This window comes from Fukomys damarensis, unplaced genomic scaffold (genome assembly GCF_012274545.1).
Source record: "Fukomys damarensis isolate Sample0158 unplaced genomic scaffold, DMR_v1.0_HiC HiC_scaffold_28, whole genome shotgun sequence".
Classification (NCBI taxonomy): domain Eukaryota; kingdom Metazoa; phylum Chordata; class Mammalia; order Rodentia; family Bathyergidae; genus Fukomys; species Fukomys damarensis.
Window position 1 is genome coordinate 6,273,310 of NW_022900940.1, and position 21,723 is coordinate 6,295,032.

General features: G+C 39.2%; 1 protein-coding gene across 1 annotated transcript in view; it reads right to left on the minus strand.

The window, feature by feature from the left end:
• Positions 1 to 3,628: 3,628 nt before the first annotated feature.
• The window catches only part of Rybp (RING1 and YY1 binding protein), a 77,446-nt gene continuing 59,351 nt past the window's right edge, over positions 3,629 to 21,723 (minus strand). The window contains exons 6-8 of the mRNA XM_010629979.2: positions 6,640 to 6,816; positions 6,445 to 6,543; positions 3,629 to 6,045 (exon numbers count right to left, since the gene is read on the minus strand). Coding sequence (XP_010628281.1) covers positions 5,793 to 6,045; positions 6,445 to 6,543; positions 6,640 to 6,816 — 529 coding nt within the window. The 3' untranslated portion in view covers positions 3,629 to 5,792. The remainder of the gene's footprint in view (positions 6,046 to 6,444; positions 6,544 to 6,639; positions 6,817 to 21,723) is intronic.

Genomic DNA, 21,723 nt, shown 5'->3' on the forward strand with positions numbered 1-21,723 from the left:
GGAGGTGAGTCTCATTGGGCTCTGATTCCCAAGGTGTGCCCTGTACCTTCCAGGAATCCATAGTTTGCGGGTGACAGAACCAGGCCAACAGCCTTGGACTGGTCCTGTCTGGTCCATAGGGTTCAGCACCCCTCCTGGATGGCAGATTTTGGATCTGGGCTTTAGATTTGCCCTTAAAGCTATAGAGCTCAACAACGCCCTTAGTAGAACTTTCCTTCGGTCCTGTTTTGAACAGGAAGCTGAGCTCTCTGAACAGAAGTGTTGGGAAGTCTTCTTCCTTTCTAGATCTTCCAGGACTCTCAACTGGTTTTCTTGGCTTCCTAGGTTCTATGAATGAATCCTGCCTTGTAGGACTCCCCAATTATTTGGATGGGTTTTGTCCAGGTCAAATGGGTTTATCTGGAGGAAGCACCGGTTAAAGGTTGTGTTCACGATGCCAAGTCTGGATTTGGCTGAGAAAGGGTACTTTGAATCAGTGATGCATGGTCTTGTCTGAGGAGTGGACACTTGTGTTACGCCACTTAACTAGACTTGCAGGAGTGGGTCCATTTCAGTCTGTTCTTTCCACACATTTATCCCGTCACAAACTTACCACACAGAGCTGGATACACGAGACTTAAACATTTAGGGACTGGATGCTGTTAAGAGTCCCACCCTAATCGCTTCTCGGCCTTTTGGCTAAAATCAAGTGAAGAGTCCCACCCTAGCCTGTTAATCCTTGGAGCAAGGCATTACCAGGGAGAACACTTATCTATGTCCACTCCACGGTCTGCCCAGACTCTTTTAATTCCTCATGTGTCCGGACATTTCCTATGACCCATTCTAGAAAAATAAGGGTCTTCCCTGAAGTATCCAACCGTCCACTTCCACTAGACACTCAGATGATACCCTGACTTCTTTGATTAGCAAAGAGAACCTTGCCTGAGCTTTGATTCTATACAAAGTCAGCTCTGAAACTGTCCTTGCTCATCTCAAGGGTTCAGAGCAGCTCTATGGAAGTGCCAAGGTCAGGGAGAGGGGAGTAAGGGCCTCCTTGACATGGCTGCTGTTCTGGGCCTGGCCTGGTGAACAGCTGGCTATTCTCCATCCCTGTGTCAATATGAAGGAAGGCAGGTCACAAGCTTAAGACATCATTCCACCTTATCTAGACTTCAGCAAGAGCCTCTCACCATAATGGCATCACAATACCTGGCCATGGTATTCTTCAGCAAGAGGGGTGGGACGCTCCTTATCAGTGCTGGAATTTAGCTGAGCACTAAAGAGCAGACTCCACCTCCTTTCTGTTCTAGATCTGGAATCAACTCTTTGTGGGTTCCTACACCTCATTTAGGGTAGGCACCCATTTGCCCCTAAAGCACTGCCGGTGCTACCAGCATGAAGACCTGCACAAATCAGAGCCAGGAGGTGGGTAGGCTGTGTCTAAAATGCCTGTGGGGGAACACAAGTCACCATTTAATCCCTTCTAAACTCTTCTGAGGAGCCAAACCTGGGTCACATGAAACTGAAAATGTTCACAAAGAATGTTTGCCAAGTTTCCTTTTAACAGGACAAACTCCTTTTCAAATCAAGGTTGAGCACTGTTTACACACCCTTCCCTTTAGTGCTAGCTCAAGTGCAGACCCAGGAGAGAGTCGTCACTGGGGAATGAATGTCATTTCACCTGGTTTCATTATTCTTGGAAAAGCATGTCACTGGTGTGCCACCAGGAGCAGGTCATTGTCCTTTGCAGGGGGCAATATGGTAGCGCAGCTTGCGTGGACTTTAGGTTACACACGCACAATCCCAAATCACAACGGACCTAACTTACCTGGCCAGAACCAGAGGGTTCTCTGTCCAATGCTGAATTAGCCACTTTTAGGCATCTTTACTCCCTTTCTTTAAATCACTGTGGTCTAAATGATGCACTGAGTAATTCATTCTTCCAAATTTTAGTGATTTCTTTTAGAGACTCCTTCTGATAACTCAAGTTCAAAAGAAAAATCAAACGAGCTTCCTACTCATGTTTAAAACATTCCATTAGTTTAAAAACCTAGGTAAAAAATAACTTCTTAAAGGCTAAAATCTATACCACACAAAAATAAAGATTTCCAACATAAATTTTACTATTTTATTTGTGAAAAAACTACAAGCAGAATTCATAAATAGACATTTCTATTTAAAGCAGGAAAATGATAAAGTGGCTTCTAATAACATAGTCGTGCACATGCCAGTAACAGGAATATATTAACATCTTTTATTTGCTAGACAAAGAGCAGTGTCCAATATAAATTTCCCCAAAACATTTAAGACCTGTGAATTTCTGACCAGTTCACAAAACCACCAACTGACACTTTAGCATGAAGAGAAAACAAACCTAACAGACTGTCAGCTCTAAGGACGTTACAGAGCAGAAAACTTCCAAAAGCGTTATACAAGCTGTCTTTCTGGGCAAATGGAAAATATAGCTCGTATAATACATTAACAAAAATTCACAAGATAAGATTATGTTTCGACATACTTAACAAGCATTCTCTGTCTCCAACAAACAAAGCTAAGGAAATAATGTAACCATCTTTACACAGTAAATTAAGGTTACAAGTCATACACAAGAACAGAACTGCTTGCGCATTAAAAACTGTTCAGCTCCATTGTCATACTCTAAATGTTGGCTCTTAAACCATTTTCAGTTACATACAAGCAAAGGTTATATATTCAGCAATTAATAAATTTTCAATAATTTAAGATATGGTAGTAGCTTAAAAAAGTAGACTGAGAATGGTCTTGATAAGGCAGATAAAACATCTTAGTGGAACGAACTCACAGAAGCTTTTGCCAATTTCTTAAATATTCAGATTGAAACAGAAAGGTTTGGACTAAAACATTTCCTAGGTGTCAAGATGTCTTTACCTTTTTTTAAAACTGCATGACTCAAGCAGAACAAGTCAGGTAAGCTGTGTGTGTGCCTATGCACACACGAGTGTGTTGTATTAAAACAAATGGAAACTTGCAAGCGTTTAACACTGTGCTTTTTTTTTTTTTTTTTTTTTTTTTCTTTTTAAACCTGCTTTGTGTGCCACTGAATACCAAGTATTTCTGGTCCTCTTTTTAATATTTACTTTATAACCTACACTAGTGTTTTTATGCACTGCCTACTAATTGTAGGCCAAACTGCAAAGGCAGAAAGAGGAATTCCATTTCCAGAAGAATACATGCCTGAGGGGTGTCAACAATTTAAGAAATTAAGTCTAAAAATAACTACCACTTCAGTACCCCAACACAGACCGCAGCTAAAGGGCGGCCCTCTAACATCTGATTGCTTTAGGTTAACTCCCACTGCTAACTACAGCTCCTACCAAAACAGCAAGTTCATCCCACCTGTTCTACAGCAATCCACCTCCCCTTCCTTCACCTCTCCCCATTCTTTAATTTATCACGGAGGCAAAACTGAAAAACCAAGACATTGGCAATGAGTTAATTAGCAGCCTATGAGTAGCTGGTTAATCAGCTATACCACTAATCTAGGGGTCCAATCACTTTACATGAAACTAATTTTGCAAAGTACACAGTGTTTCTGGACAAAGTGCATACCAACACTTACTGGTTCAAAAAGCAGTGCAACCCACGAGTTTGGTGGCATTTAAGTTTTTTTAAAAAGTTAATTAAAAACTTAGCAATTCCTTATACCTCTGGAAAATAAATATGGCTGACTAATTTACCCTCCCTGAGACCCTTAATAAAAGGAATATTAAAACTTTAGAAGGAATGTCTTTGCAATATCCCACTAATATTAAAATGTGGATTTAAAAGTCATAGTCAAATCACTATGTATTATATATTCTGATGCTTATAGAGAGCACCTGATTTCCTTTGGTTCATTAATAAATACTTTAAAAAGTTATTTAAAAAGATAAGCACAGCTTGCATCCCAGATACAAGCATTATTTTAAAAAGGGGGGAACATTGTCCATGCATTTGAGAATAGGACCACAGCAACAAATGGCACTGCTTTATAATCTAGACCTTTAAAAAACAGAATTTAAATTATGGTAATTAGTGGATTACAGAATAGTTTTAATGTAAATGTGAAAGGAACCTTTACTGTTGGCTACTCAATTCAAGCTGTTAATTTCTTTTTTACTTGTTGCCTCCAGACAGAAGTTGGTTCTATTAATAAGCAAATTGCGCTAACACCAAAATGTGGTGTTGTTTTACATTATATGCCCTCTCGTGAGTCCTTAAAGTAAGATCAAATAAAGGAAGGTTAACATCAAGTTCTAATGCTTGAAATAATTAAGTATCAAACTTGGTGGATATGAACATAGGTGTTAATAGAAGGCAGACCCCAAATCCAAATAAAAGTAAAGTAAAACATTTTTAAAATAAGTGGAATTGTATTAGTGGTCTTTGATTTTGTTTTTCAAGACAGTAAAGAGTGAAAACAAATGGAGAGTTCACTCGAGCAGTCTCTCTGTCAAGGAAGACAAAGATCACTCATGCGTTTGCTCTTGCCGTGAGCATGAGGTTTTCCTGAACCTTGGCCAACCAGCACTGGAGTCCCTTCCCACAGCAGGGAACTGGGAAATATCCACAATGAAGGGCTCCATGTTGGGACTGTTGTGTAGTTGATAACTTTTGTTTAGTAAAATGAACCATACTACGTTTTAAGAAAGAGAAATGAATTCTCACAACATCGGTGAGGGACAAGGGAACACAAGGCAAACAAATTCCAGTAACAAAAACCACCACTGCAGTCATGTGCAAAGTGGAAACAAAGGACTGCTTCCCGGTATGGTATAGGCCAAAAATGCAGTTTTAATCCTAAAACTAACATAACTTCTAGATTTACCTCAGATATGAGTAGAGGTCTGGAAAATGGCTGGAATTTGAGTCACAGAACACCGTATTTTCATGAGTGTGTAAGTGAGAACAGCAATGTTAACATGTAACTGTAATTTACACGAATACTTGGCATTCTGGAGCTAGTTTACTTTTGGATGATCAAAGCCCTCCCCCCAACTGAACCACTTGTGATTTGTCAGTTATCCCATTGCAAATGCAGGCTATCTGGAGCAGTCTTTAAATTCAAGATCACATAGTTTAAAAATATATATTTTTTTATATCATCCAGTACTCTTTATAGACAGATGAGAGTCAAATTCCCATGTAGGTTGGAACATACTTCATGTAAGACTGACTTTAATTCAACTTCAGCACTTTCATAGAAGGGACTGTCCCAGATCTGTAACTGTTCAATGTTGTATTCACTTCACAGTGTATCAAGCACCAGCGTTGCCATGGATTGGTTTCAAATAACCCTTTATATATAATTTTATATTTATATATATATATAGTTATATCAAAACTGATAGTACATAGTATAACTGGAAGAAAGAACTAAACTTAAAGAGGATATGCTGAAAGGATGGAGTTTATGAACACAATAAATAAAAGTTCCCCCCCCAGCCCCCCTCAACAAAACAAAAACAAAAAACCAGTTGTAATGTACATGGAAAATTGTGCACAGCAGATTTTTTTTTTTATATATAAAAAGTAGATTCAGGAGCACATCCAATTATAAATGATTGTTAGGAAAATCATATAAAACAATGGAATACATAAAAGTGTCAAGAGTAATTGTCAGGGTGCGAAATTCCTTGGTGGCCAGATGCCCATGGCAAGCAGAAATTATCCTGGCAGCATCGCTAAGAGGTCGATGTCCATAGAAGATTCTCCAGGGGTGCAAGCAGCATGGGCAGGTGGAGGATTTGAATTTCATACCCTGATTCATAGTTTTCACAATTCCATGTGCAATTTCAGAAAGATTCATCATTTACTGCCGACATGTCGCCTTTTGGCGTGGAGGAACGGGAGGAGCCCTTGTCTGTGCTCTCTGACCCCGAGCTGCTCTGGTTCTGCTGTTCTGACCCTGCACTGGAGGTCACTGTGGATGAGGATGTCGAGGAAGAGCGAGTCTTTTCCTTAAAGTCTGTGATAATAACGGTGACGTTGCCCACAGTTACTGCCAACTGCTGTGCAGTGCTCCTGTCCACATTTTTCAGCCGGGGCCTGAAACACAAGGAGAATGGCCAATTTAATAAATGAGAGATTAAAACCAGCTTCATTACTACACACCAAGACTTCATGACATTGTAACAGTAAATCTAAACTGCCTACAAATACCTTAGCTGTCTATAGTGTGCTGATTGACTTTGGCAATGACCATTAGCTGGCTAAAGTATGGACCTATGCACAATTATCAATTTGTCTCTTATTTTGGCCACTGTGATATAAAAGTAGACTTTCAAAACAAAACAAACCCAAAACCCAAAAGCCAGCAATGCCACTCTTATTCAGCTCTACATCCCACCTCCCTGAACCTAAAATTCACAGGCATGGAGTCACTCGGGGCTCCTGATTATGATTAATAAGAACAGCAATTATATATTCGTTCTAGTTTCAAGGTACCTTGAGGTGTGATTCGTTTCACTGGTCTTTGTCGTGGCATTTGCAGATTGTATACTGTTAGCTTCACTAGGAGGATCTTTCAGAATATCTGACTTTGGTCTGTGGGGGTGAGAGGATCAAAAAAGGGAGTATTTAAAAGGTAGCTTTGGTTGACCTGTAAAATAAGACATTACACTTATTTTCTCAGAAACTTACTTTGTTTTCTTGTTGGTATTCTTCTTGGTAACACTAGGACTGATTTCCTTATCTTTTTCAGGTTTCTCTTTATCTTGCTTTTCAACCTTCTCCTTCTTCTCCTTTTTGGGGGGTGGTGGAGTGGCGTACTGCTGTGCCACTTGTTGTGCCACCAGCTGAGAATTGATCCGAGGTTTTCTAAACAGTCAAGGAAAGATACCATTAGCTGTTTTATAAACATGTTTTTAAACTTGCATTTAAACTCCTAATCTTTTAGGTATTTTATCTGGCTACTCAAAACTGAATTATATAGTATTACTTTTACATTATTATTTTGATGTTGTGTGAGTCAGTCACAGAATGCGTCCTTTTTTCAAGGAATGCATTCAAAAGTGCTAACCCTAATTCGTATTGCCCCATGTGGCCAGTAGCACTGGACATTGTTTCTGGGAGTGCTGAGAACACTGCTTCCTTCAACCCGTCAAGATTATACTGACTGACAGCTTTCAAATACTCCTGCTGCAGAGGGTTAATCTCATTTTATTAAATGGACACTGGTAATCCCCTGAAAAGAAAATGAAATTAGAAGTGTGACATTCATTCCTCAATCTAATTATTCTTACTGGTTCTGCTCCCCTGCAGTGCTATGATTGGCATGGGCAACACCCAGAAAGCATAAAACCCAACTGCGGTTCGTACTATCTCCCAAGAGAGTGAAGACTGAAAGTCACTATGAAAAATCTTAGACAAGTGATGCATTCATCGTGCCATCAACCATTAAGTCTGCGCCAATCTCCAACTGACACTGGCTCTCAGCACCATTGTTTGCAGATTCGAAGTGGTGCCAAACACTTTCACAATGCATGACCATTCAGAGACCCAAAAAGGAAAGGGCAAAATGAATGTTTATGCATCACTTCTATATACAGTAGCTCATCAGTGGGGGATATATTCTAAGACCCTCAGCAGATGCCTGAAAGCAAGTACAGTAGGGAACCTCATAAACACTGCTTTATCACCACAGATCTGAAAGTACCTGAGTGATTAGGTACCTCAGAGTGTGGCAATACTAGAATAAAGGATGATTATGTCCAGGTAAGGACAGACTGGGGATGGCACAATATTTTAGCACAGTCACTCACAAAAGTACACAATTCAAAACTCATATTTTTAGAATTTTCTATTTAATATTTTTTAACCATGGATAATTTCGGGTAACTGGAACTATAAAAAGTGAAGCCTCGGATTATTGCTATTCCTATCCAGACACTTACAATAGGAACTCTCTGAGAACAAAAAGGGTATCCAAATGGATCATTAACAAGATGAAACACCGGCTGCTCTGATGTAATGATCACCTTGAGATTCTATACTTTTCTCCATTCCCCAGGACAGGCAAGGTAACCACATGAAAAGAACTGGACAAAATTGTACATAGATCTACTTCTTGACACCACAGGGTCAGGGTGAAAAACAAAAACATCTAAAAACAAAACAAAGCTGCCTTTGTACATAATTCTGGCCTCCTTTACAAGAAACACAGGATTGCTAGGTGCATGCATATGACACAGTAACTCCTTAATTAAGCATGGTTAGTGGAGTGCCTCTTGGTAGGGGCTGTAGTGTGGCTGACAGGAGATGTGGGACAGGAGGGGACAGATGCTTATTACTGCATGACAACACCCACATGAACCTGAATGTTTCAGTACTGGTTCAGTGACAGTGTAGTTTGCAATGAATGTGCAATCTCAAAGCAAGTTTCCTATCAGCCTCTAGCAACATGAGCTTTGATGACCATGACCTTGGAACCAGTCATCTGAAAGGATACCTCAGCCTGGCTCATCCACATGTGGCCTCAGACCTTTGTCACTGTACAAGGGATTCAGGCGCAGATATGAAAGCACCCCCAGACCAGGAGGAATAAACTCAGTCTCAGATCCTGCCACCCTGAGAATTTTGCCCCTACAGTCTTTTCTACAGTTTCTAAAAGAATCAACAGCTATTTTAACACATTCTGCTCCTTCAAACTGAAAGACTGTGTTACAATTTGCATAAAGACAATAATGACAATTATGAAATATTTCATAAACATTCACTTGGGACACAAACAGATCAACTGTCTATAGGGATTACCAAGCAGTCAGAATCAGAGTTCAACTGCTACTCAGAAACCAAGTTAACATAGGGTTAATAATGTGAATAAGGCACTCAAATTTTATGAAAAAGTACACCCTATGGGAGACTTTCATTTAAGCCAGTATGTGAACTTTTCTTCTAGAGAAATCTGACACAAGGTTAAGAGGCCACTTGGACTTGGATGTAAGAAACCCTTGGGCTGACAAAATTTGGGTATGCCAAGAGCCTGGTTGGTCACAGGAATTCCCAGCCTGGTGAGACCTACCAATCTGAGTCTGAGGAGCCTACCTCACTCCAGGACACCCTACAAGCTTTATAATGTCACTTACCATACTACAACACCACCACCAACCAAATCCATGTACTCCTCTCGTGGAAATGACCACATCCTCATCATCTTTGTCATAAAGGCATTTAGCATAGTGCTAGGTACTCAATGAGTTAGTGAATAAATGAACACTGCACAGACAAAAATGGAATCTATACTAAGGCAAGGGTTCACAAGATTAGGGCTGCAAAGATGAAGAGACTGAATGTTCTCAGGATAGCATAGAGCAACCACCAAGAACTGAAAATTGTGGTGCTGAGCATAAAGGGAGGGCTCCAGGCATTACACAAGGAGCCAACAAGCTTTAAGGAGGATTTCCATAGGACAAGATGCTTGAATCATGACATTAATTGAAGGAAGGAAAAGACAGATTAGGCAATAAACTGAGTCAATTCACAGGGCAATGGAGAGTAAACTACAATCAAAGTCAAGTCCTGGCCAAAGCAATGGGGCCTCTTCCTACTGAGCCGAGAGGGATTCTAGGGACAGATAAACTAATATTTTTTACTCAAAAGATTACAATTCTTTCAGTTGGCTGCTCCCTGCCAGGGAACGTATGATAAGACAGAACCAGAACGAGGATGGGGTGGGGGTGCAATTTGGAAAAAAGAAATCAGAAGAGATTTTTAAAACCATTAGAAATGGTCCTGCCTATATTGTGCAAAGAGAGATTAACAGAGATATAAAGACGCTGACCTTGACAGTTTGCAAAGTGTGCCTAAAAGAAGGAGTTCTCCACTCTCTGGAACTCCTGCTTATACAGAATGGAGTACTCCTGACAAGGCCTGACTGCCAAGGTGCCTGTCTAATGTCTCTACCACCAGTGGCTGTTCAAAACTTTAGCAAATATACTCTCAGAATTCTTCACCATCTGAATACAATCCCTTACTACAGGACAAACTATTCACAACCATGCGATTTCTCATTTGCTCCTACACAATGTTTGGCCAAAATATTGAAGTAGTCCTCCCATGTTATTTAACAAAGCCAAACCATCACAAGTGGAAAGGACCTAAGGCTACACGGGGTCTGCTAAAGAAATGGGGTCTGCTAAAGAAATGGGACCTGCGTTGCTGGACATGGTGGCACACACTTCTAATCCCAGCACTCAGGAGACTGAGGCAGGAGTATTACAGCAAGCACAAGGCCAGTCTGTGTTACATAGTGAGTTCAAGGCTAGCTGGGAATACACAGTTAAGACCCTGTCTCTAAAACCAAAAACCAAAAACCAAAATCAAAAAACCAAAAACACACACTGCCTATGTTGTTTGAAAAGTACCTCTGTGCTTTAAATGTCCATATGGCGTATCATGAAAAACTGTTGGATCAACCCCAGGTTAGTTTAGGCCTGCATTAACCATACCTAACCTTGCCCTCTGGCAAGAAGGGAACTCTTCGGTTGTCCTGGGGGGTGGGGTGGGGTGGAGAAGCCAGCAAGAATGTTTTCTTTGCTTTCCACTGCCCTTTGGACATTTTCCATAATGAATGAATCCATGTCACTGTAGTTAACACTTCTGATCAGTGAGAAATAGTAACTTCCCAAAAATTCACAGTGCTTAATGAAATCTTCTAAGCATCACATGATAACGTAAATAGCTGTTGCTTAACAGGCAAAACACTTTTCATGTCATACAGTCAATTCTTCAGAAAGAACTGAGAGTCTGTGTCTTCAATATCATCTACTATTTCTAACTCACAAAACTACAACTAGCAGCCTTCCTGATACCCTGAAAAGTATCAAGTCCAAACATATGGCTTACAGCTTTTATTATCTAAGTCTCAAAATGAAACCAACCACTATACCAACCATAACCAACATCACTCTCACCAAAACAAATACAAAAAACCCAACACACAAAAACCAAACTCGACCAAAGGTACAGTACAGTAAATAGTTTCTAGTTTTTTCCCGTTAAGTACAGCATCAAACAAGTTTTCCTGAAACTTCAAGACTAGAATTTATGAAAAAGATCTTGTCTTTGGGGGATATACTATTTTTGTAGACTTCTTGTTGCTATTTCAACAGGTTGTACATTAAAATACTATGAAACATCAATAATACACGTCATTAGGACATGCCCATTAGCAATTAAACCATAAAATTTTATTCCACAAGAGTTCATTCCATTTTTTGTAAAAAGTGAAGCAAATCTTAATTTGAGGGGAACCTGAGGATCTCACTGCTCACTTTGCAAGTACTTCTCTATAGTTCAGCAAAGAACAAAGACATATTTTTTTAGTTTGTTCAACGAAGACCAAGAAGAATCTTAAATGAATTTATCTTTCTTAATTAAATTCAGCTTTTCATAAACCTATCTCTTGTGTACTTTGTTACACAAAACTAACAGTTACCCATGTAGTGTTTCATCTTTAGTTCAGTTAAAATACTCCAAAGGTTAATCAATTGACTCATTCATCACTAAATAAAAATATAATAAACATAGTTTCTTACACCTTACAAGATGTCCTCATCAAATCAGCTTAGACGGTCCTTGAGGTCGTACACTACTTTTACAGTAACACACCACCCTCTCATCTTTCCTTGCCATGGTGATCGGTTAGTTGAAGAATTTAGCAACTCTGAGCCAGCCTTTCCACAGAGTACTCTTTAACAAGACTGCTTGTCAGATCACACTGTGGTACTATAATTAAAAAGTGCATTCTCCACATAACCTGTTTTCCCTGAACACAAATGTCGTTTTACACACACACACACACACACACACACACACACACACACACACACACACACAGAGATGGCTTTTCAAACTAACTGAATTTTTCTATTACTGATGTCCCAAAAGATGTTATGTCCTAGCTAGGAAGGCACCATGGTATTTCTATGTACTGATACTATTCAGTAACACCTACCCACTAAAACATTTTTAAAAACAAAATGGTAATGGTAGTACATCCAACCTCAGGGTTGGTCAAATGTGTGAGAATGCTTTTTAGAAATTGGATACAACCTTTTTTCTTTGCAAAAAGGCCTCTTTTTGTTTTGTTTTGTTTTTTTGAGACAGGGTCTCACTATGTAGTTGAGACTGACCTGGAACTCACTCTGTAGCCCAGGCTGGTCTCGAACCCACAATGATCCTCCTGTCTCAACCTCCCGAGTGCTGGGATTACAGGCATGCCCTACCACGCTCGGCATCAAAAAGGCCTTGTGTTAAAGCTATACTGAAGCTAAATAAATCTGATCTTTGGACTGGTCTGTACAAGAAAATGTATTCTGGGGCCAGGGATGAGGTTCAGGCCCTACCTGGCAAGCAAGAGGTCCTGAGGTTCAATCCCCAGTCCACAGAAAAGAAAGAGAAGGAAAAGAAAAGATAGTCCAAATTGTGAATCATCAAATTGCAAGTATAGTTCTGAACAATAATCCATTTTGGATAATTCCTACAGTTACTCCTAAAGCAATGCAGAAGTTAAGCATGAAGTTGTCCATAACCCTACAGCATCATTTATAAAACACTGAAGGCGGAAAACACTAAAGGCCATAGTTGCTCTCATGATCAGTGTAACTTCTTTACTGTTAATCCACCCTGGGTCCTGATCCATTTTATTTTTTAATATGTCAAGGTATCTATATCACTTTGTGATTTCATTTAAGCCAGTTGTCATTGCAATACAGATAATCTGAAAACTCAACTGTCATTCAACTTGACTAAAATAGTGTATTTCAGAGTACTAATGTCCCTGGTTTCCCAACCAGTGTCTTTTTACAGTTCTTTGTTTCCTAATTATTACTTTCTTCTCACAGAAGCACTTCTCAACCTCTCTGATCCTCTGGCTCATTTTTAAAAGGAGCCACTGGGTGACTCTAAGGAGTCTTAATACCATTCATTATACATTACTCTTTCCTCCCATCTAGATCCATCCCTGACACGAGAACACTGTGCTCTGTATTAGCAACTAAAAATTTTCTAGCAAATCTGACCCCAATCATCAAAATGTAAAAAGCCAGGGCTTCTCTTTCCTACTACATATCTCTTCATCATCTTCACAAGAAGACAGTATAGCGGAAAGGACAATGTATGGACTTTTTTGGAGTGAAGGCAGCCTTTGGACCGCCTATACAGGACCTGCTAATTAGCTTAGCGAAATTACTTGAAATAGGGCTGACACCTAATTTAACAGGGCTAAAGATGTAATGAGGTAACGTTCATTAGCTCCCACCACAGCACATGCAGATATTCAACAGAATACATAAATTTCAAAGTACTGCTTTACCAGCTATAGATGTATCTACTACTCTCACTCAGTAGAAGTAGAAGGCAAATAAATGGAAAGGGTTACTCATGGAAGAACTTGATAAGCCTGGCTGGGGAAATAGACAAACACTATTTATACATGCTGGCACCCTAAAGTTAATTATGCTAATAGCAAAAACTAGGAAGCCTTAATAGACCTGGGCTGCCAGTATTCTTGACTATTTCATAGAGAATTTTCAGTTTTGCTGATCCTTTTTAAAAAAGGATGCCTTCAGGGGAGGCCACCAAACTTCAACTGTACAATGTACACAATTACACACTTACCAGATTCAGCTTAAGAACAACAGACACCAATAGGACAAGATTAATGTTCAACTCCTACTTCAAATCGTCACTGTGAATATTCCAAGGTCTCGGACACCCCAAAATACTTAATATGTGAGCATCAGTAAGCGAAAGCACTATTATGTTTCAGGAACACAGAGCCAATAAATAAAAGAGCTACACAGGAAACAAAACAGCTATTTTATAAACCCATCTGGCAGCCATAGACAAATAGCCCATTAGCACTCCAAGTACTGGTCCAGAGACTCATGGGATCCCCAAGACCCTTTCATGAAATTCTACAAAATTATTTCCACAGCAATTCTACAATTACTTATGTTTTTACTTTCACAGTCTCACAAATTTGCAAGAAAGTTTTCCAAAGACCTCATGACATGTGATAACATCAATGCAAACAGCTTATAAATGTGTTTCAGTTTTCATTTCTCACAGGCAAAGTTTCTGTACATAAGCAAGGACAAAAGCTCCTCAGGGTCTCTAATTTTAAAGAGGTTAAGGGACACACTGATCAAAACCTTTGAGGGCTGCTACTCTAGTACGCCTGCTCAAACATTTCAATGCGCCAATGTGCTGCATCATAGGCCAGGAGAGGGGACTTTTCTGAGAAGGCAACTTGTAAGACAACTCAAGTTAAAAATTTTCAGAAAAATTTCAAGAAAGAAACATGAAAAGAAGCATATAACTTTCAAGTGTGGGCTAAGAAAACATTTTGAAAAATAAACACCCTAAACTTACTAAACACCACCAGCACAACTTTCCCAAAGTGAGCTAAAATATTTCTTTTATTTGTTTTTGGGTATGTTCGAACTCAGGACCTTGCGCTTGCAAGGCAGGCTGTGGAACCACTGAGCTAAATCCCCATCCCTTAAATATTTCAACCAGACTATAAATCTCACATTCTTCCATTTCCTCTCCCCATAGTGCCTGTACTGCAAGAAATCTATTGTGGTCATCTTAGTATTTTAAGTCTCCCACTGCACTTCTCCAAAATGAAAGCCCAGGAACACAGAACACATTCAGTGAATGTAAAAAAAAATGTTTCCCAAATTGTTTTGAATATGGACTAACTCTGAAGGTGGCTAAATTTTTTTTAATATCCCCTTGTCATATTTTCAACATACATTGCATCTGATGGTGACAGCCTTCAGTCTGAACAGTGTTAGGATCATTCTCATACTTAGGGCAGTGTGCATACCACATAAGGGATGGTCCTACATCTACAGGCCCAATAACGCCAGCCCTCTCTGCTCAGTGTTCCTCTGAATGAGGAAAGACTACAAGAGATTTATTCATGCCCATGCTCTGGGACAGCATCCTGTGCTTCTCAAATCCCACTTGGGTGAATGGAAGAGTCAAAGTGCGCTTGTGCCGTCCCCTCTCCCACCCCAGCTTAACTTCGGTATTTTGGCTAGGTTTTCTAATTCAGTGTACAGATTTCTTCCTAGTGCCTGCCTACCAATGGATATGTTGAGGAAAGGTGTACATTCTGGATGTCTGTGGATATGTGTTTGTTTTCTGAAAGGGTCCATTCAATTTTGAAGGCCCAGAGATTTATGGTTAAAAGTGCTCTGTACTCCTGTGGAGTCCTCCCAGTTACAGCTAGTAGACTTAAGACTTTTAAAGGTGAGCTCTTTTCTTCCCTTTCTATTTATTGCGAAACAGTAACTGTGACTTTGATTCAATTACATAATCACTTCAGACTTTAGTTTTTCACTGATAAGATTAGATGATGGTGAGTGACTGCTAAGATTCATTTAGCTCAGACACTTGTACTTAATAAAGATAACAAAATATTTGTCAGTTCACCTTCTTAGTAAGCCATTTAGCCTGTTTTTAACCACCAGACTTTAAATATCATATACTATTAGTTTACAGTGATAAGGACATGACTTCCCCCAACATATACACAAAATTACCATGCCAACAAATCAAGATGAATCCTAGAAACTACAAATCTCTAAACAAAAGTTTATTGAAAGAAAACAGATTAAGCCTTTCTCCAAGAAATATTATATTAAAGCAATCCAATCAGCTCTGTAAATTACTCTTAAAGTGCCCGCTTATAACTGTTCTGAAACTAGCTGTTAACAAAACATGAAGATACAAAAAAGGTTGTAACTTTAAGAAAAAAGCTATTGGATCAAAATTCAAGGTCTGACAAATACATCAATTTGCCCCCCTCATGTGTTAAAATTAAGGTCTGAATTAAACACTAGTAAAGTTTTCCTTAAATCTAGTCTTTAAAACAAAACCCTAATTACTAGAAAACAACAGCTGCAACAAACAAGTTGACACATTCCCTTGAGCTTGAAAATACCAGTAGTACAGGCACTGCATGACTGTCCCATTGGGTGTCTTTCTACTACTGGTGGAACAAATATATCAAATCACTTTTATTGGTCATTTTACTAATAAAATTTATAAAAGCCTATAAATGGGCCAAATCTGGTTAGTTGATTACTGCCCAAATATAAATACTGATTACTGCTACTCATATCAATTAAAACATTAAAATAACCAATAAATGTATTTCATTAAAAGAAACGTGTTTATATTTGTGAATAGTTTTATAACATGGAAAACTTACAAGTATCCTACTGCTGCTATAGATAATATGCATTTATAACCACTCTATCACAAATTATTGTGTGACAGGTTTTTATACCATTTTAATGTTTTCCTTAAGGAACGATAACATGACATCTGGTCTGCTAAATCAATGCCTTTCTTTGCATTATTGTAATCAAAGAGCCCCTAAAGAAGAGGTACAAGCCGCCCGATGGGACAGTCATACACACATACCACCTGTTTTTCAAGCCAGTGGGAACAACTGAATTTAAATCAGACCCACCCAGCAGAGCAAGACATAGGAATTATGGCCCCATCCTGAACATGTTATGTAATCACTCTTCTCACCCAGACAGGCCCATCAGGTTTGACTATATGACGGTCTCCACCTAATTACAACTTTGACAATTAATATCTATACTGTAGACATTTCAGGTTAATTATGGTCTTTATTTCCAGCAACAGAAAGAAACTTATGGGGCAGTATCTTTTCTACTTTTTACTTTCGAATGGCTGAAAACTCAGATACCAATAGAAAGAAACTTTTAGGGTATCTATCTTTTGTACTTTTAAGTGGTTGAAAATTCAGATATGAATGAAGATGAAGACTCAAAAATAACTAGTTTCTATTAGAGACACTAGCACTAAGTTTGAGAATTCCTTCAACTCAAATATGGTTTCATTTTGATGGAGTGGTGCAGGATACTGCCAGGTGGAAGACTGGAACTGATGAACAGTAATCTTTGGAGGAGGGTACTGGGGATTGAACTTGGGACCTCATGCTTTTGAGGCAGACAGTGGAACCTCTGAGTTAAATCCCTGGCCCTTAAACAGTAATCTTTGAATTAAGTGTTCATCATATTGTCACACAAATAACTAGAAAATAATTAGAATTACTTGGGTTAAGTAAAGAAATCTGGATTAAGATCAGAGCATTTTCAGACTGTCAAAGAGTCATACATTATATCCTAACATTCAAAAGCATACACAATATCACAGTGCCTATGGCATTAAGCAAATATAAAAATCTATGTAGTTTAAAAAATATATTTGATGATCTTGATGACCACTTCTTTCTAAGCCTTTCTCTTGCCACAGTCTGCTGCTCATAGAATCAAATCTATGTAACTCCCTAGGGTTGATATAGACAACTCTTCAATTTGTCTATATTGGGCACTGCTCGTGCCCACCAACTCATCACATTAAATTGTATCCTACCTTTTCAGAACATACTTTCATCCCTTGCTATGTCTGCTTATCTGCTTCTGAAATAACCTTCTTCACACTTCGCCCTCAAAACCTATACCTCCATGAAGACTCAGCACAAATACCACTTTCTTAATCTCACCTGGAAAGTGAACTATGGCCAAACTTTCAGACTTTCCCAATGACAGCCCTAAGTGCCTGTATTTCCCTATGAGTTTATGAATATCTTTAAGGCAATACTGACCTTTTCAAGCCGGGCATAGTGGTGCACGCCTGGAATTCCAGTACTCGGGAGGCTGAGGCAGGAGGATCACTCTGAGTTTGATACCAGCCTACACAGTGAGTTCCAGGTCAGTCTCAACTACATAGTGAGACCCTCTCTCAAAAAACCAAACCAAACAAATAAAAAACCCCTGACTTTTTCAATGTACACTACACCCGCCCCCAAATTTACTTCAACGTCATTGTTTTCTGAGAGTAGCTCAGTTAAGGCTGGCTGCAGCAGTGCTGTACCAGCATATAGTATAATAATATACTTAACTGTCATGTCTGGGCCTTACAACAGAGCTCTTAGGGACTTCAGATCTATAACTTATGTTTTATATGGCTATTCCCTAGCAAAAAGGACAGGACACAGGTTTTCAATGAACATAAATATCTAACCCAGGGATAGAGAATATTATCTGGTAACATGCTTTTATGAGAAAGCACTGTGTACAGTATCATATAAACAACTCCGAGGCATAGGGAAGCATTAGAGATTGAACTTATGGAGTACTGGGCTATATCCCTAGCCATTTCTATTACTAATTTTGAGGTAGACCCACTAAATTGCCCAGGCTGGCCTCAAACCTGGGATCTTCCTGCCTCAGCCTCCTGGATAGCTAGGAACACAGGCACCCACCATCGGGTTCTGCTTCCTTGCAACTTTGTGAAGTTGTTAAAGGAGCCAGAGTTCCAAAGTCCTTACTACCCACAAGGCTAGTCCAAGTAGCATTTAATCCAAGTTTATACTCTTTACACTAAACCACACTTTTCACCCAATGAACCTTGACTTAAGAAGGGAAATGAACAGAAGGCAATAAAAGGGAGGGACGACACAAAGGAAAAGGGAACACCATTTTTTAAGGGAGACAAAAAGCTCACAGAAATAAGTCAATACTAATACTGAAACCCACAGCAAAAGAAGACTGGAAACAGGCCTCTGGATCTGGCCATCATACAGTGTTCTTTTAAAGGGTTTGTCTTCCGTTTATGCTATGGCATACATGGCCCTTTAACTTCACCTTTCCTATCTCAAACATGGTCAACTTGTTTCAGAGAGAGAATTTTAAGCGTCTCTTAGAGCTATGGAACTAGGAAAAACTCTTCAAAGTACTTCAAGAATGCTCTTGGCTCATCTTTTTTGCTTCTCTATCAAAGTAAAAAGGTTCTATGAATACAGTAAAGACAGTTTCCAAAGCACAGCACAATGAATAAGCCTGCCTGCTTACGTAACTCTACAGAAACCATATTATCACAAAAATATGTGGCACCAAGTGCAATCCCTACACTTACCAGCAAGATCTCCAATTAATACAGATTTATCTAAATCCTTAACTTACAAAGAGGGATATTGAGATAAATGGAGATGATCTGATATTGCATACAGAAAAGTATGGGTATTGTATACATATTTATACGGGTGTAAACATCCTGATACAAAGCTTTTTAAAGTTGGTATACAACTTAAACACCTGCTTTAGCATGGAAGCGATCCAATTTTCATTCCTTATAGAAAAAACAAGGTAAAGATTCTACATATTCCACAAATGAAATGTCTTCTTAAAAAGATTGTTCCCTACCTCTTTACTGCAAATGCACTTTCTGCAAAGACTTGTTGAAAATTTAATTCACCAATTTGCAAAGACAAAATAAATTTTTTTCCAAATGTTTCTAAAAGTAGAAATTATAAAAAATTTAGGCTGACATAAAAGGTGCAAAAACAGCATACCGAGCCAGGCGTAGTGGTGCACGCCTGTAATCCCAGCAGCACTCGGGAGGCTGAGGCAGGAGGATTGGTGTGAGTTCGAGACCAGACCGGGCTACATAGTGAGTTCCACGTCAGTCTCAACTACACAATGAGACCCTGTCCTCAAAAAAAAGCACATACTGTTCCCATATAACCCTCACCCAGGTCTCAATTTTACATCTGACCTAAACATAATAAAATGATTAAAACCAGACCATGAACACCTGTACAATAAATACAACAGCTGAACTGTAAGCCCCTTCAGACTTTTCACCAATTTTTTGGCTCAAATCCTTTCTCTGTTTCAGAATCCTATGTGTTCCTACAATCCATTCTACAATCCATTCTGTTGTTTGCCTATTTTAGTCTCGCTTCTTGATCATGAGTTCATAGCTACAATTACAAAGAGTGCTGGTCAGTTCTGTAGAAATGTCCCTCAATTTGAGTCTGCCTTATCTTTCCTCATTATCAGAATGGGGCCACATATTTTGAAAATACCACAGCAATGGTACCCCTGTATTTTTTTTTAATTGAGTTTATTGGTACATTTTAGGTGTACAGTACAATTACATTCATTATTGGGATCTTGTACCTTTGCATAACAGGTCTTGGTTCTCATTTTTTCCCCTTGTCCCTACCCTCCCTTCAACCCCTCCTCCCCTCCCCATTTACAAACACTTTATTTCCATTTTTTCATTTTCTCATACTTTTTACTTTTCCCTACCTTTACCAGTTTCCCTACACCTTTATTCTTAGGAACACCATGCCAAGAAGTTCAGAGCTACTAAGTTCAGAGCTACTACACCTTATTTTGCTATCTTAAAATATCTTCTTAGTGGGGGTACTTTTATTAGACTATACAAATACATTGCTTCTCCTCAAGCCTTAAGTTGCTACTTTTATCATCCAATGTGGACTCTGAACAAATTATCACTCTTCTGTGGTAGGGTCTTTTGTTTTTAAAATGCCTATTAGTGATCTACTTTACTTTTCTCCTTGCTACTTACTAACTGGCACTCTTTAAGAGCCCTCTTTTTTCCCACAACTATTTTATCCTTTGGCTTAAAATCCAATGCTATCATCAATATGGGGCTTTCCTCCCCAACCTGTTCTGGCTTTGGCCATGAGTAGGCCAAGTATGTTATTTTTGACAAATTCCAATTCTTATATGGGTGCTTAAGTCTACAACTTATTTTAGGACTAAATTATCCTCGGACTGTATTCCATTCATAAGCACTGCACTCAATAACCATTACAATCTAAATAAAGAATAATCAGTGATGCAAGGTGATAAATCATCACACTCTGTCCCAGTTAACCTTTTATACTCCTGAGAGGATAACTGTTAACAAAAAGGAAGCTGATGTCTCTGCAAGTTTGGGCTCAGGATATATCATGGGCACATTTTTAGTGTTAACCTATTTTAATTTACATCACTACTAGTGCATCTATTAATGGCAAGCTGCTATGTTCTGAAGACACACTTGATCATCACATAACAAGTGGTCAAAAGTTAAAATGACAAGACAATTAAGGATAGATTGTAGTTAGATGAAGTGTTCCCTAAAACATAAAATGATATTTTCTGGAATTCTAGGGAGAGAAAGAACAGCCAAGAATGCAGGCCTTTGTGCTTTCAGCCTCTCCAGTTTTTACAGAACTAAAAGCTAGTGGTAATGCCAAAATTACTCCCTCCTTGCTCTGAGGTGCACCCCCGAACACCTGCCCTTCAAACAAAAACAAAGGCAAGGACTAAGACAGTGAGTGCACTTTACTGGCTTGCTTGATTTGGTTAATCTTTTGCCTAGGATACATTTAATGAAACACAACTGCATGCAATAAAATGCATGTGTTTTGTTTTGTTGACACAGGGGTTTTGCTCTGTTGTCCAGGCTGGTCCTCGATTTTGGCCTGAAGCAATCCTTCCACTAGAGCCACCCTCAGTACCTGGGACTACAGATATGCACTACAATGTCTGGCTGCCCTAAATTTTAACTGTACAGTTTAAGAAAGCTGTAACAAGCATATACAGCAATACACACAAAATAACCAAGCCAAGGACCTAGTGGCACACGCCTGTAATCTCAGCATTCAAGAGGCTGAGGCAGGAGGATTGCCAGAAGTTCAAGGCCAGCCTGAGCTACAAAAGGAGACCCTGTCGCACAGCAAATACAATCACTCTCTCTAATCCTCCTTTGTGCCCCTTTCCAGACAATCTCTACTGCCAACTCTGGGAGGACACTGGTCTTTTGTTTCTGTCACTACTTATGTTACTCTTTCCTCCAACTTCAAATACATGG